We start from the raw sequence: 16,611 nt of genomic DNA, 5'->3' as shown, positions 1-16,611 counted from the left end.
CGAATTCGCTAGTGAGGAACCCTCACACCCCCCCCCCCCCTCCTTTATACACACAGCTAATAATGTGACCAAGGCTATGTATGCTTGTATACATTTATAAAATGAGATTAGTTGGGATGAGAAAAAATCTTTAAATTGAGATGACTGTTTAATATACCAAGTCTGTTTCTACATTTGTCTACAAATAAATTGCAAACAAAGCCTATTATCTTTTTGTTTTTACTTATTTAAAACAACAATTAGTGAGTATTTTTCAACTAAGACAAAATAAAATTATTTTAATAAAAGGAAACTTGTATTGAATCATATTGCATTTATCTTGAATCATATTGCATTTATCTGAAGATAAGTAAAAACAGTTTTGGGGCATTCTTTAAGGGACTTTGTTTTGTTTTTTCCAGCAGCATTTTTTTTCCGTTTTTGAAATGACATTTCACTGTAGGTTTTTTTTAGAAATAATGTTTTCCTGTTCCTTTTTTTCCGTTGCTCATGTAGCGACCCTTTCATGCACGACACAAGGTTTCACAATCTCTGGGTTTATTGCCTGCATTCAATAAACAAAACAATACAAAAGTCAGGGGCTTCTGTTCACGACTGCAATTATCTTCAACGCTTACAAACTTATTTTAGCTACAGCAAGCAGACAACATGCGAGCACATTAATAATGAAACTTCGATAATAACAATGAACATAACTTTCACACGTACCTGCATTCAATAAACAAAACAATACAAAAGTCAGGGGCTTCTGTTCACGACTGCAATTATCTAAAATATTAAAGATACAAAAGAACGGGTCATCACTCAACAGGCCGCACCTCGTGGCGTGTTTGCATCAAAACACGTTGCATCTTCATTTCAAGCTGTATTGCTTAACCTCTTATTTAGTGCTTTTTTAATATACATCATTTAGAACAACTTATATATCTTTATATACAAAAATAATTTCGAAAGCAGCTCAAATGTCTAGCAAAATATGCATTTTTTTATCCAACTGATATTGGGCACATCTTACCTTCAACGCTTACAAACTTATTTAAGCTACGGCAAGCGCTGAAGCCCATAAAGTGCCAAACGAAAAGAACAGTCGCAGACGCCCATGACTTAACAACTGAATGAGGTACCGGAATATTAACAGTAATACAACAAAAACACAGATTTTGTGAGAATTCAAAAAAACATTCAAAACAATCAAATTTCAACTCTGTTACACCCAGAATTCTTTGTTTTTTATATATTTTATTTAAATTTCACAAGATATTTTTCATGTTTTTTAAATCTCATATCATCTCATTAGCCGTACCGCTTATCCTCATTAGGGTCGCGGGGGGGCTGGAGCCCATCCCAGCCATCTCCGGGCAGTGGGCAGGGGACACCCTCAACTGGTTGCCAGCCAATCGCAGGGCACACAGGAACAGACAACTCTTTCGCTCATTCACACCTAGGGACAATTTGGACCGGCCAATTCACCTGAACATACAAACTCCGCACAGGAAGTCTGGAGCTGGATTTGAACCCACGCAGGAGGTTCCCATGACATGAGCTGTGCCGCACAAGCGCTGACCACTGCGCCGCCGTGCTGCTTGTTTATTAAATATTTGTTTTAATTTTTTCGTAACAATATTTCTGCCGTCTTTCTGAAGATTTGTTTTTAGTGTCTCTTATTTTTTCATATTTTGGGGAAAATATATATATTATTTTCAATATTTTTTTCAGTTTTTCTGAAATATGTCTTTTTCTGTTATAGCAAAAATATTTTTAAAGAATATATTTTTTTCTGTTTCTCTTTTGGGGGAAAATTTTGAAATTATTCTCCCCCCCCCAAAAAAAAAACATTTCTGTTATCATAATAACATAGTTTCCAGTTTTTCCAAAAACTGTATCTTTCTTTCTGTTGCTATAACTTTTTGGAGTTTTTTTTTAATTTTCTTTTTTTTAAGAAAATGACCTTTCTGTCTTCGGGATATTTTTGAAGGGTTTTTTAATTATGTTTTTCCCATTTTTCAGAAAAACATTTTTCCTATTTTACTGAAAAATATATTTTCTCTGAATCTTTTTTTCGGCTGCTCGGGTTTTTCCTGTTTTACGACGAAAAAAAATTCTGGTTGTCAGACCCATAAGGGGTCAGAGAGCATGCTATATGTGTATTAATCATAAACATTCCAATTATATAAAAGAAAATGCATCATAACAAAGTTATAGTATCTATCGTCTTAACGAAAAAAATCTACTCAATTCTTAGCTCGTTTAAATAAAAAAGAGCAAGCACATCCCACGTGGAATGAAAAAAATTCATATCAATTAATCATGGAAACAGCGTGAGGTTTGAGCAGCAGCTATGCTGACATTTTGGGCCATGAAAGGGCAGCAGTTGAGTGTTGCCACTTTAAAAACGATGATCGGAATTAAACGTTGTAGTGCGACCAATCAGAGATAACAACCTTGGCGTGTTGTGTGTTGTAGCTGCATGGACGCTTCATCAAAATCGTGGCTGCAGCATCAGGGTCAGTTCGGGTTGGGCGGTCAAGTGGAGGTGTGCTGCGGTGGACCTGGAATTTTAACCCCAAGTAAGTGCATTGCAAACATTTCTTGTCATAATGATGTCCTCACATATTTTTTAGATGTTTTCTTATGTTTGTGAAAGCTTGCATTCACAGACAAGAGGATGCAGGCAAAAAAAGAAAAAAAAAATCTTTTACAGAGGGCAGGGGGCAGGGGCTCTAGAGCCACCATTACACATTGTGCGCACAAGCAAATTGTGCAATCGAGCTAAGTAAACTGTTTAAAAAGTATTTTAATGCGACACCAGACCCATCGACGTATTTTCACTTCAGTTACGTTTTCCCAGCGTCCATCCAGAAAATGTTATTAAATGCTACAATAGAAACATTTTCCCATTTTAAGTAAAATTTAGTTAAAAATTGAAGTAAAAACATTTGAGATTGAGAAAAATCACACTTAAAAAGAGCAACATATCATCAAGCTAATCTTAAAAAAGTTTTTTTTTACCAAAATAGAAACATTTAAATTTTAAATGAGGAAAATATCCAAATGTGCACTTGTTTGAATACAACAACATCTAGTGCTCAAATAATAAATAACAATGTCCTTTTAATCCCTTAACGCTCCAATGGCCTGCCGGTGGGCCATCAGACTGTTGAAAACAAAGTCGTGAAAATACTCACTGAAATATGTCATGCCACACATCATTTGATGATCACTTCTAAACTTACTCATCACAGAAACCTCACCATCAGTCTGAAACAAGAAAGCTGAAAACTATAATGCCGTCATAGCTCACCCAAGAAGTGCTCTCGTAGTTAGTTGATTATAGAATTTCCCGCGAATATGGACACGTAATATTCAACACCGTCCAGTGTGTCCACATGTGTAAAATATTTAAAACACATGATAATGCCGACGGATAATAAAAAAAATCCGCCTAAAAGCATTCCTGCACGATCCTTGGACCCTTTTGATTGACACCACTCTCGGCTAATTGCAAGCTTTTTATCACGGCCTATAGCCTGTGACAACCTACGATGGCCTGTATTGAAAACACATCATGACCTACTTCGGCTTCAAATATCTTTGGCCAGTAGTAACAGGATCAAATGATTATTGACACATTGGTTAGCCAATGATATCTGAAAAGAATGACGCACAGATATTCACTGTTTATTCGAATCATATACCCAAAATAAATGTGTGCAACACCATTAGTGATTCATTCTTGCACACAATTATTACAGGCAAGTGTGCACAACCATTGATTGACTTCTGGAAAGAGAAGTAAACATTTACAACTCTTTCAAAATGTCTAAAAAATTGACCAAAGTAAAATACACACTTGCAGAGTTTTAAATAGCTGTAAACTGGTGGTCTCCAAAAGGCCATTTTTGGAAACACCTAGATCTACTATAAGAAAAAATGTGTTAAATACAATGATTAGTTTTTCAGATTGTGATAAAATTTGACATGGTACCAGGTAAAAATTGAAGCTATTGTCTCACCTGTTTTCCAGCTGCAGGCATTTGATTGCCAACATTGTATTTTTTTAAATCAGGCTGTAATAAAAACTTTCTATTTTTGAATGTTTAGAATACTAGATGCTTTTCTCTCCTCAAAATGAATAAAATAGTAACAAGTTTGAGTAAAAATATTATAAAATTAGGGGGCGGAGAACAAAAATATTTTTTGGTAATGGCGTATCATTTTGGCGATTATCATTTTCTTTTTGCAATGGCGGTATTTGAAAAAAAAGCAAAACAAATAACTAAAATAAGCAATATTTTCTGACAATTGGGTAATAATATTAATTATATTTTGCAATGTAAGTGTAATCTTGTGATGAATTAAGTAGGAATATCATGAAATTCGAAGAAGAAAAATAGACGACATTTTCTGACAATGGGTAAAATTATTATTATCTTTTTGCAATACGAAAATGACATAAATTACATGACGATATGTCTATGGCACTGAATGAGTAAAGATAATTCTTATTTTTGAGAGTGGACAAAGAACCAGGTGCTTTTTGGAGTATTTTCTCTTTTGGAATTCTTCATGTTTTTTTAAAAATATTTTTCTTCTGCTGCTGTTTTTTTGTTGATGTATTTTTTTCAGTTTCTACAGAATATTTTTTTTCTGTTCATCAGAATAATATTTTCCCCCTTTTTTGGGAATATTTTTTTCTATTTCATTTATTATTTATTTTATAAAAGTAAAAAGCAATGAAAAAAATGCATTTTTCTGATAATCAAAAATAAGACCTTAATTTTTATATTATTTCAAAAATTCCATTATGTCCTGAAGTCTTATGATGATGAAGTTTGAAGCGTGAGTAAATCCGCGTAATCCACCCCCCCTCAAAAAATCATGCAGCACTGTAGCTAAGAGTAGACCATGTTCCCATGGCAACCAAACCACAGCTTACTTGCAAATCAAGAATTCCTAACCTTAAAAACAAACCAAAAAGACTTTTTAAAAACATGTTTCCCTTTTACATGACATCACTTGATTGATGTTACCTAACGTTTCAACCAATGGGAGGCGACCTAATGCAGCAATTTTCTAACACCCCCCTCACTGCACCCACCTCCCCTATTAAAATCTTGCCTGCTTTTTCTCCTTTTTTCCCTTTCTTTTTATATTTACTTGATTGTCGCCTTGGGGGGCTAAAAATAGCTGTGGTCTGATGTGTCACTTGTCTTTCTTTGCTCTCTTTGCATAAATGCACCCCCCAGGGACAAGTTGCCGCTTCCTTTTAATGTTAATGTCTCATTAGAAATTGGCCCCCTATGTTTCTTTACAGACAGAATCTGATTTTTATTTTTATTTCCATTTAACTTGCATCTTAGATTTACTATTATTTGTTTATTTATTTATTTATAGTCTTTACAAGTACAACAATTTATACAACTTATTTGATGCTGATTTTATGACATGCTGCGCTGCAAAACGAAAACTAATATCTATATTAATTACATTTTCTACATAATGAATTGTTCTCTTTAACAGGGATTCCGATGCCAACTTAGACTGATTAACAAAATGGTCATACAGGGTTACCCTAATCCTAACCCGAACCCTAAACAAATATTGTCAATTTTCATTTTTCAAACAATGAAAAAGTGTTTTATTTGGGTAGTATCTGTTTTCTCACTAGCGTAAAAAACACGATTAGTATCTTTACATACATTATCAAATATTAAGAAGACCTCAGAATATATTTTTAGTCTACAATCAAACTTATATATATATATATATATATATATATATATATATATATATATATATATATATATATATATATATATATATATACATTTCAATAATGTAATTCACTGTGCCCATAGTAATAACCCATTAATAACACAGTAACAATGAAGTAGTAACACCATAACGGTCATTACTGTATTTAAGATATTAATTTCAAACTAGTATACACGAAGCTTCAATGGCATGATTGACTGTATTCCTAGTCATAACATATTGTGTGTGCATTTATTTGTGTATACTCACATTATTTATATATTGTATATACACATATGTACACACATACATACATCCATACATACATACATACATACATACATACATACATATAGATATTTCCCAGGGGGATGAAAAAAGTATATCTATCAACCTCTATCTATCAATATATATATAGCTAAGATATATCTATCTATCTATCTATCTATCTATCTATCTATCTATCTATCTATCTATCTATCTATCTATCTATCTATCTATCTATCTATCTATCTATCTATCTATCTATCTATCTATATATGTATATATATATATATATATATATATATATATATATATATATATATATATATATATATATATATATATATATATATAGCTAAGATAATGTTGTTTGGCTTCTGCATTTAAGACAATTGTGTTAAACATGTTTCGTCTGCTTGAAAAGACAATTTGGCTGTATTTGCTTCGTCATACGTAATACAAGTTACCGGTAAATGTTATGATAAATTATTGAGCAGGAAACCATGTGTTCGAGACAGTCCATGTTCATAAAAGGCACCCCTTATTTATACTGTTTGTACAAATTCCTGGAGTGGTATCCTGGGGGCATGGCAGTAGACAGGAGAAGCTCCCCGCCGTTTTTTTGCGCCGGAATTATTGCCGTTGTTATCACTTTCTGCATTATGTTTCGACTTATTACTGACACTGAAGAAATTACCAATTTTGTGTTGATTTTCACCTAATACTAACTGTTTTTTCGGAGGCATACTCATACCTGTCAACCTCCACGGCTCCATGCCCTTACAAACTGTCCTATTTTCCCTTACAAAATACAAAAAAATATTTTTTTCCAAACGTGTTTATTTATGTAGTTCAACATGTTATATTGTACATGTGTTTCCTTATATTATATATAATGTTAATGAATATTTTGTTGCTCGACATGAATGAGGTTTATTATGAAAAAAAGTTCAAAAATTAAGTATCTTGGACGTTCACTGTAGAAGGAAAAAATACATGGAAATATAAATTCAGTAGAGTAATACATTTTCTTATTCAAATGATTAATTCATTTTCTACATTAAATTATTGTTGGTAATATACTGATTAAAGGGATAAACACAAACCTTGTAGCGAGCAGAGACGGAAGTCGTAGGCGGAGTGTCAAACAAAGGTGCCAACGAAAGCTGCTTTAATGACATTTAAACTTGCAATAACAAAACAATCACAAGAGTGGCTCGAGCCGGCCACTGCGGGTCCCCCTAGGAACTCGCTAACTAAACAATGGTTCCGTGGGTGAATTATGTAAAACCCACTACACAAGCCCCCACAGAATTCACCCATAGTCAAAGTCTCTGTGCCTGGTTGGGATGCTGACCCGGCCACTGCGGGTACATGAGCTGGAACAGCGGGGGGGTGAGAGCTTGTGGACTCAGTTGGAGAGCCCACAGGTGCTGGGGGCGGAGGGTCAGAGTGGGTACCCACGGGGCCGGAGGGTCGTGCCGCAGGAGGACGGCCGCGCCGTGGGGCTTGGGCCAGTTCCAATGGCTTGGACATATCCATGTGGGCAGGCTTAACCCTGTCCACGGAGACAGTCTCTGGCCTACCACCAATGTCCACGACCATGGTCTTGTCACCATGCTGCAGGACCTTAAACGGTCCATCATAGGGAGGGCGCAATGGTCCGCGGTGGGCATCGTGGCGAATGAAGACAAAACCAGCCGAGCGCAGGTTGGAGGGAACCCGTGAAACTGGCCTGCCGTGTCGCGATGTGGGGATAGGCACAAACGCTCCCGCAGTGCCCTGCAAGATGGACTTCTCCCTGGATGCGGCCCAGGGTGTCGTTGGGTCTGGGATGAAATCACCTGGCACCCGCAGCACTTGACCGTAAACCAACTCAGCTGAAGAGCACTGAAGGTCCTCTTTGGTAGTGGTCCTCAGTCCCAGCATGACCCAGGGTAAGTTATCGACCCAGTCCCCATCGGTCAGGCCGGCGCGCAGGGCCGCTTTCATCGAGCGGTGGAACCGCTCGCACAACCCGTTAGCCTGGGGGTGGTAGGCAGTGGTGCGGTGAAGTTTGACTCCCAGGCCTTCGGCAACAGTGTTCCACACCTCGGTGGTGAACTGTGCGCCCCTGTCAGATGAGAGGTCTGCAGGGGGTCCAAAACGGGCATGTGCCGATGAACGCCCGGGCCACATCGACAGCTGAGGTGGAAGTCAGCGGAACCGCTTCAGGCCAACGGGTCGTCCATGCCGAGGAACTCCCTGAGGCCCCGTGCTGTTGGCGGCTGAGGAAAGGTGGAGACGGCCTCTACCTTAGACGGTAGGGGGGAAGCCCCATCCTTAGTGATGAGATGCCCAAGGAAGTGGATGGAGGGTACGCCAAAAACACATTTCGCGGGATTTATAATCAGGCCATGCTGACTGAGCTTGGTGAAGAGGTCCCTGAGGTGCTCCAAGTGTTCCTCTTCTGAGGAGCTGGCAACAAGGACGTCGTCCAGGTAGACGAACACAAAAGGCATGTCCCTAAGCACTGAATCCATCAGCCGTTGGAAGGACTGAGCGGCATTTTTCAGTCCGAACGGCATCCTGAGAAATTCGAACAGCCCAAATGGAGTTATGACGGCCGTCTTCGGTATATCTGAGGGATGCACTGGTAGTTGGTGGTATCCCCGCACTAGGTCCACCTTGGAAAAGAGAAGTTTACCCGCCAGGTGTGCAGAGAATTCTTGAATGTGCGGGACTGGGTAACGGTCGGGCGTGGTAGCCTCGTTAAGGCGGCGATAGTCCCAGCATGGGCGCCAGCAACCGCCTGGTTTCGGGACCATGTGTAGTGGTGAGGCCCAGGGGCTGTCTGATCGGCGAATGATGGCGAGACGTTCCATGTTGGCAAATTCGGATTTAGCAGCTGCCAGTCTGTCTGGGTTGAGTCGTCGGGCCCTGGCATGAACCGTAGGCCCCTTGGTTTCAATGTGGTGCTCAACCCCATGTCTGGTCGTGGAGGCTGAGAAGGTGGGCTTCGCCAGACTGGGGAACTCGGCGAGGAGCCGGTGGTAAATATCACCGTCCAAGAGAGAGCTGGACAGACCCTCAGAAATCCCTTTGTTGCAGACACACGCGAGAGAGGAGAAATTCAATGCGTCAACGAGGCGGCCATTTTTCACATCGACGAGTAGTCCATTGGCACACAGAAAATCTGCACCAAGAAGAGGAAAAGCAATATCCGCAGTGACAAAGTCCTATGTAAACTGCTGACCCCCAAAACACACGTCCACTGTTCGTGTCCCGTATGTGCGGATAGGGGTGTCATTGGCAGAAGTTAATGGAGGTCCATGTGTTCCCCCCCCACATCGTCCACAGTGGCAGGGAGGACGCTCCTCTGGGCGCCGGTGTCACACAAGAACTTGTGGCCGGAGATGGCGTCCCGGATGAACAGTAGCCGGTTTCTTGCGCCTGCACTCACGGCCGCTACAGAGTGCAGGCCTCGAAGTTTCCCGTCACGTTGGTAGTGCAAGGGGGACGGCACTTCTTGGGCCCAAAACGTGCATAGTAGTAACACAGACCTGACACATTCTGATCGTCAGTGGCCACGCGTGCCTTGCTGGCTGGGGGCGTCGCACTTGATGGTGTGTAGGTGCGTGTAGGGGCCAGCACCTCATGTGTGTATCTAGGTGTGGCCAGGAAAAACCGGTCCGCTTCCTCTGCCAGTGCACGCGGATTTGTAATGGTTGTATTCGCAAGCGCCGTCTGGACATGCGGCGGCATGTGACGCAGGCAAAGTTCAGTAAAAAGAAAATTTGGCTCTTCGGTGCCAAGCAAGTTTAACATCATTTCCATGTGATCCGATGGCTTACTGTCTCCTAAGCCCTGAATAGCAAGGAGGCGTCGAGCACGCTCAGAACGCGACAGTTCAAAGATTCTGAGGAGATATGCCTTCAGTCCCTTATATTTATCCAGTTCAGGAGGGGATGTGATGAAGCTCACCGCTCTGGCTGCAGTTGAGCTCCCCAGAGCAGACACCACGTGGTAATAGCGAGAGTCATCATCAGTGATTCCGCGCAGGGCGAATTAAGCCTCTGCCTGTGCGAACCATGTTGCCGCCGATGACTCCCAGAACTCGTATGCCATGTCGGTATGCTCAGTATTATGCACGGCCTCGGAAACTTCCACGAGACTAATGTCGGGGTCACCAATGTAGCGAGCAGAGACGGGAGTCGTAGGCGGAGTGTCAAAAGAAGGTGCCAACGAAAGCTGCTTTAATGACATTTAAACTTGCAATAACAAAACAAACACGAGAGTGGCTCGAGCCGGCCGAATTAAGAGTCCCCCTAGAAACTCGCTAACTAAACAATGGTTCCGTGGGTGAATTATGTAAAACCTACTACAACCTGTCTTTTTTCATTTTCTCCTTTTATACTTCCTTTTTTTCTTAACTTCTTTATACAACATAATAATTCGTAATATAATGCATCAAAGCAAATGAGCCTGTTTGAGAGCCGGCTGTCTTTAATGAGTTGAGCCAAAAAAGCTGCTTCTCTAAAAAGAGACGGACTTTCACCACACAACTCAAACTCGTTTGACTTGAATGATTTGCCGTTTTCGTGATAGTCGGTGTATACCGGATGGTACCCATAACTGACAAATTTGCTTTCTTCCGTACAGATTTTCTTGTACGTCGTACACGTCTTAAAATGCATAAGAAACGTACTTTGTACGGCAAAAACGTACAGGTTGACAGGTACGCATACTTAACCTTCACTCAATGACAAGCACCACAACAATGACGTCATCTCGAAGCAACAAGATCTTGTTTGCCGAGATCGGGGTGCAGACGAAAACTCGAACCGCGAGACCAAAACAGTACCTGACGAAAAGTTTGGAGTGCGGTAAATATTTGTTTAAAGAAAAGTAATCGGGTAATAATGACATTTTCGTGTCAAAAAAGTTGCGTCCCGGGGACGCACGTTGATTTGACACTATGCGTCCCCAGCAAAAATAATGCGTCTAGGACGCAGGGACGCGGGAAAACGAGAACACTGCTGCAGGAGGGATATTGTCCACTCCTCCTCCACACAGACTGGATCCTAGAACCTTGATATGCTTCTTACGGAGACACTCTTTGGTTTTCCTGGCTCTGTGCTTCAGGTCGTTGCCGTGTTGGAAGACCCAGCCACGACCCATTTTCAATGCTCCGACTGAAGAAAGGAGGTTGTTCCCCAAAATCTCACAATACACGGATCCAGTCATCCTTACTTTAATGCAGTGCATTTGTTCTGTCCCATGTGCAGAAAAATACCCCCTAAGCATGATGCTACCACCCCCACACTTTACAGTAGGGATGGTGTTCTTTGGACTGTACTCTTCATTCTTCTTCCTCCAAACACGCTTAATGGAATCATGACCAAAAGTTCTATTTTGGTCTCATCTGACAACAAACTTTTTCCTATGACTTCTCTGTATCATCCAAATGGTCATATGCAAATTTAAGATGGGCCTTGACATGTGCTAGTCTAAGCAGGGGAACCTTTCGTGCCATGCTTGATTTCAAATCATGACGTCTTAGTGTATTACCTACAATAACCTTGGACACGGTGGTCCCAGCTCTTATCAGGTCATTGACCAACTCCTGTCGTGTAGTGCCGGGCTAATTCTTCACTTTTCTTAGAATGATTGAGACCACACAAGGTGATATCTTGCATGGGGCTGCAATCCGATTGAGATTGATCGTCATGCTTAGCTTCTTCCATTTCCTAACAATTGCTCCAACAGTGGACCTTTTTTCACCAAGCAATTGTACTGTAGCCTTTTCCAGCCTCGTGGAGGTGTAAAAGTTTGTCTCTGGCGTCTTGGGACAGCTCTTTGGTCTTCGCCATGTTACAAGTTAAACTCTTACCGATTGTATGGGGTGGAGAGGAGTATTTATGCAGCTAATGGCCTCAAGCAGGTGCATCTGATACAGGATGATACATGGAATAGAGGTGGACTTCTAATGGGCCAGGGTCAGAATTCTAGATCATACACAGGTGTTCAAATACTTATTTGCATCTATGTCACACAAATAAATCTTTTAAAAATGCATTGTGATTTCTAGACTTTTCTTTTTAGTTTATCTCTCTCACAGTGGACATGCACCTATGATGTCAATTTCAGACCCCTTAATGATTTTGAAGTGCAAATATAGCAAAACAGCAGGGTTTTACAATACTTATTTTATTCAATGAATGTATATATATATATATATATATATATATATATATATATATATATATATATATATATATATATATATATATATATATATATATATATATATACACATATATACATATACACAATTGCCTAATGTTCCCAATGTGCATGGGTCTTGCTAAAGTACCTGCCGGCTTGTTCTCTCTTAAAAACGATCCGGATTAATTGTTCTTTTCCTATACTGAAGTCAATTGTACAACTCATGTGCACTACAAGCATGTTTTTCGTTTTTTTTTTTTTTTGTTAACACCCTCTCCTTTGCGGACAATTTTCACCCCAATGTTGCGAATATGTTCGCGATCAGACGTTTCCTGTCCTCTATTTCCGTCCTTCGCTTTGACTTCAATGACTAACGCCAGCGAAAAAAAGATGCACAAAGTCATCGTGTGATTTCCTCCCAAAGCCGGCAAATGGGCCGCCCGCCAGTTTCTATTCTGAAAGCCGGGCTAATTGTTTGGTTTCCACAGCAACCGGCTAGCTCGCGTTTGAAGCGCTCAAAGTGGCGCTAAACAAGACGTCGTCCGCACAAAACGGGTCCTGGATCCGAGCTGTTTTTATTTATTTATTTATTATTTTATTTTTTTTCCCTCGCGACCTGATGAACTAGTGCGTGTTGACTCTTGAGGTCGGCCTTGTAAATTGCTGCATGTGTGGGCGGCTCCAGCCGCTAGCTAGCTGCGATACGGAGGAAGAAGACTGCCGAGTGGGTGTTAAGAGAAGCATACTTGCCACTTTGCATGCGTCTAACAATTCACCATCTATCTTTTGAGTCAGTCGTTGTTCAATGGAATCGTCATTTTTTGCAGACAAATATTTTTCCTTGAGACAGTACTTTTTTTACGATTAATTTGGAGTCGACTAGAAATTGAATAAACAACAAGTATTCTATCCTTTTTTTTTTGCATTAAATTGAATTAATTTGTCCTGATATCAACGTTGTGAAACATTGTATACAATATTTTTAGACATGGCACACCAGGGTTAAAATGTAATAAAGACTTAAGATAAGGTTTTTTAGATCAGGGGATGGTGAAATAATCGTCTGTAGTTTGCAATAGTTGGTGATCTGTGCAGCCCTTTGAGACTCTTTGTGATTAAGGGCTATCCAAATAAACATGACTTGACTTGACTTTAAAGAGAAAAATAAGAAAGGTGGATTAAATTGTAAATATTTTTGTCTAAGTAGTGCTTAGACACTGGCTTAAGTTATAACAATAGTGCCATGATTTTTTATTTATTTTTTAACGAAACATAGTGCAATACCATTTACGGGTAACAAAAAAAATTTAGCGGCAACAGACAATTTCCCACATAAGTCGCAAGATATACATTTTTAATGATTTGTGTGCTTGTTCAGGGTGGTGATGTCCCTGGGGTAGAAACTGACTTTGAGTCTCCTCGTCCTTGTTTTAAGAGGCCTGTAGCGCCTACCAGAGAGCAACAGGCCAAAGATGTGGTGGCCAGGATGAAAAGTCTCTTTTAGAATGTTTATGGCTCTGCCGCAGTATCGCAAGCCGGCAATGTAATCCAAACTGGGCAGAAAGCAGCCAACAACCTTGTAAGCTGTGTTTTCCTGTATTCCCTGTATATATTTTTTTCAAAATTATCAAACGTTTTGTCTGTCCTTCGCTGTCCTTCGAAAGTACCGTTTTGTTTGAGTAGCACTAGCAACTAGCGTATGTGATTCTGGTGTCGTTATCCTCTTTTCAAACATGTCACTTTGAGTTTGAAATAAAACTAAACACATATAAGTATACTCTTCTGAATTGTTAAACGTTTTGTCTGTGCTTTCAAAGCACCGTTCTTATTGAATGAAATTAGCAACTAGCGTTTGCGTTGAACGTCTTTTCAAACATTTAATTTGGAGTTTATTAAACTAAACAAATAAAAAGTAATTGTACTCTTCAAAATTATTAAACGCATCGTTTTATTTGTGAAGCATTAGCAACTTTCATGCATGTTTCTATTGTTTGTTAAACGTCTTTTCAAACGTAAAATTTGAAGTTTATTGTTAAACTAAACACACACAAAGTATTCTATCTATCTACCTATCTATCTATCTATCTATCTACCTACCCTGGTGATATCCCTTGAGAGGGGTGACCGACAGCAAGACATATACAACATATACAAAAACAAAGAAAATAAAAAGGGAAAAAGGAGCAAAAAACACACACAAAATGTTTGGACCATGGCCAACCCAAATGCACAAACACACAAAGAAGTTAAGCACCTCAGCACCCAAGTTGGTCATGCTTTTGTCCCTCCAGATGAAATGGGACACAAGAGAGCGGCCATGTCACTCGGGTCAGTGTGACACAATACACTCTTCTGTTTAACAGCAGGGCCCGACAGCTTTCACTGGTTTACCCCTGCCGCATCATACAGGTGCCCAGCCCATCCCTTAGAACGCGTCCAAACATCCCACTATCCTTTGACAACACTTCTCTACTCATTCATATCACCTACAAGAGTACTACTCCAGTTCTGTCTCTCACAATTTCATTTCTCAATCTATCCAATCTTGTCACTCCTAACATACTCCTCAAACACTTCATCTCAAAAACATTTAATTTCCTTCTTAAATCTGCGTTCAGGCTCCAAGTCTCTGCACCATACAACACAGTCGGCACAATGACACTCTCATACAGTCCCTTCTTAACACTAATACTCATACTCTTGTTGCTCATCACTCTCCTCAGAGCACCCAAAACCTTGCTTCCGTGATTCACTCTGTGCAATACCTCGCACTCCATTCCAACAACTGCAGCCACATCACATCACAACCCAAGTATTCTTACTCTTTTAAATTATCGAGTGTTGTGGAAAGCACTGATTTGCTTGCGTAGCATTAACAACTAGTGTATGCGATCCTGTTGTAATTAAACATTTTTTCAAAAGTATAATTTGGATTTTTAAATCTAAACATAGAAATTGTATTCCATCCTGTTTTGCATCAATAATTTAAGAATTCAGTCAGTCTTATTTTCTACTTCTAAAGGAAATCAACAAGCCTAATACTTAAAACAGGGGTCAGGAACGTTTTCCTAGTTCAGATCTACTTTCTTGTTCCGATTAGTGGAAAGGACTATAAGTTTCATAGAAAATCATGACCATAAAGATGTTACTAATATGTTGTTACACTAGGGACACAATCAATTGCATCACTAATATATAGTTTTATATATATATATATATATATATATATATATATATATATATATATATACACAGTGTCTGATATAACGTCTGCCTGGAGGCCCGGGGCGTGCATCTTTTCTGCCCGGGTGGCCGACAACTTTTTCAAGAATGAAAAAAAAAACAATCTTTCTTTTTTATTTTATTTTTTTTTTTTTTTTCAAATCAAACGTTTGTTTTATTCCGATTTCGAAATCTTTGTTCGGTTTGGAAATTTCAGAATTTCGGTTTGTTTGGCAATTTGCATACTCTGCAGCCAATGACAACCCTGCATCGAATAACTTCGTGCTTCCGGACTTTCCCGAGCGTTATAAAGTCGTGCATTTGCATACGATTTTCCAAAGTAGACGCACAGAGAACACAAGATAAATGGATACGTGGTTAGGAATCAAGCCAAAACCTCAGGCCCAGAAGAAAGATTCAAAAGAAGCTAACAAAACTGATGACGCTACAAAACGTAAACGTACATTAAAAGCATCGTGGAAAGATGCATGAATGAAAATGAGTAAATACAGGTACATACTGATGGCAGATGGAAAACAGCGATGTCATATGCATGCAATGAATGTTGGAAGTAATTTATAATAAACTTAATTTTAAAGTGTTGTTCTGTTACATATTCTGATTATCAGTCCTTAGTACTTTGCAACAATGGGGTTGTTTTTGCGATTAATCGTCTTATTGTGTTTCAAGTTGGGAAAAATGGGGCAGTCAACTTGATGGCTGGCCAGGCAACTTCTCAGAGTTGTTTGCCCTAGTGTTCGGTAACTTTTTGTCATGAGTTTCAGACACACACACATACATACATACATATACATTATATATATATATATATATATATATATATATATATATATATATATATATATATATATATATATATATATATATATATATATATATATATAGATAGATAGATAGATAGATACTTTATTCATCCCCATAGGGAAATTCACACTTCCAGCAGTCTACCCTGTTGTTTATTAACAGATGAACATGATGCCCGTGGGGTGCTTGTAGCGAAGTGGATGACGTCAGGCCAGTCCAAAAATTCGACATCCCTGCGGCAGATGGATAACTTTTCTTTGCGAAAATCCAGGGATACACCACCTCGTGTTAGCAAGTCCGTCCGCCTTCTCTCCGATTCCCCCCGGCTTTCGTGTCTCT

The 16,611-nt window shown here is 39.5% G+C and overlaps 1 protein-coding gene across 3 annotated transcripts in view; it reads left to right on the top strand.

Annotated features, from left to right (window-relative positions):
• Nucleotides 1-16,611, top strand: part of syngap1a (synaptic Ras GTPase activating protein 1a) — a 59,797-nt gene that overhangs the window by 567 nt on the left and 42,619 nt on the right. For all 3 annotated transcript variants that reach the window (XM_088328578.1, XM_088328577.1, XM_088328576.1), the window contains exon 2: nucleotides 2,464-2,567. In XM_088328578.1, coding sequence (XP_088184704.1) covers nucleotides 2,468-2,567 — 100 coding nt within the window. In that variant the 5' untranslated portion in view covers nucleotides 2,464-2,467. The remainder of the gene's footprint in view (nucleotides 1-2,463; nucleotides 2,568-16,611) is intronic.

Source organism: Urocampus carinirostris, chromosome 2 (assembly GCF_059441175.1).
Source record: "Urocampus carinirostris isolate Australia breed hairy pipefish chromosome 2, RoL_Ucar_1.0, whole genome shotgun sequence".
Taxonomy (NCBI): domain Eukaryota; kingdom Metazoa; phylum Chordata; class Actinopteri; order Syngnathiformes; family Syngnathidae; genus Urocampus; species Urocampus carinirostris.
This window is presented reverse-complemented; position numbering and strand designations above follow the sequence as displayed.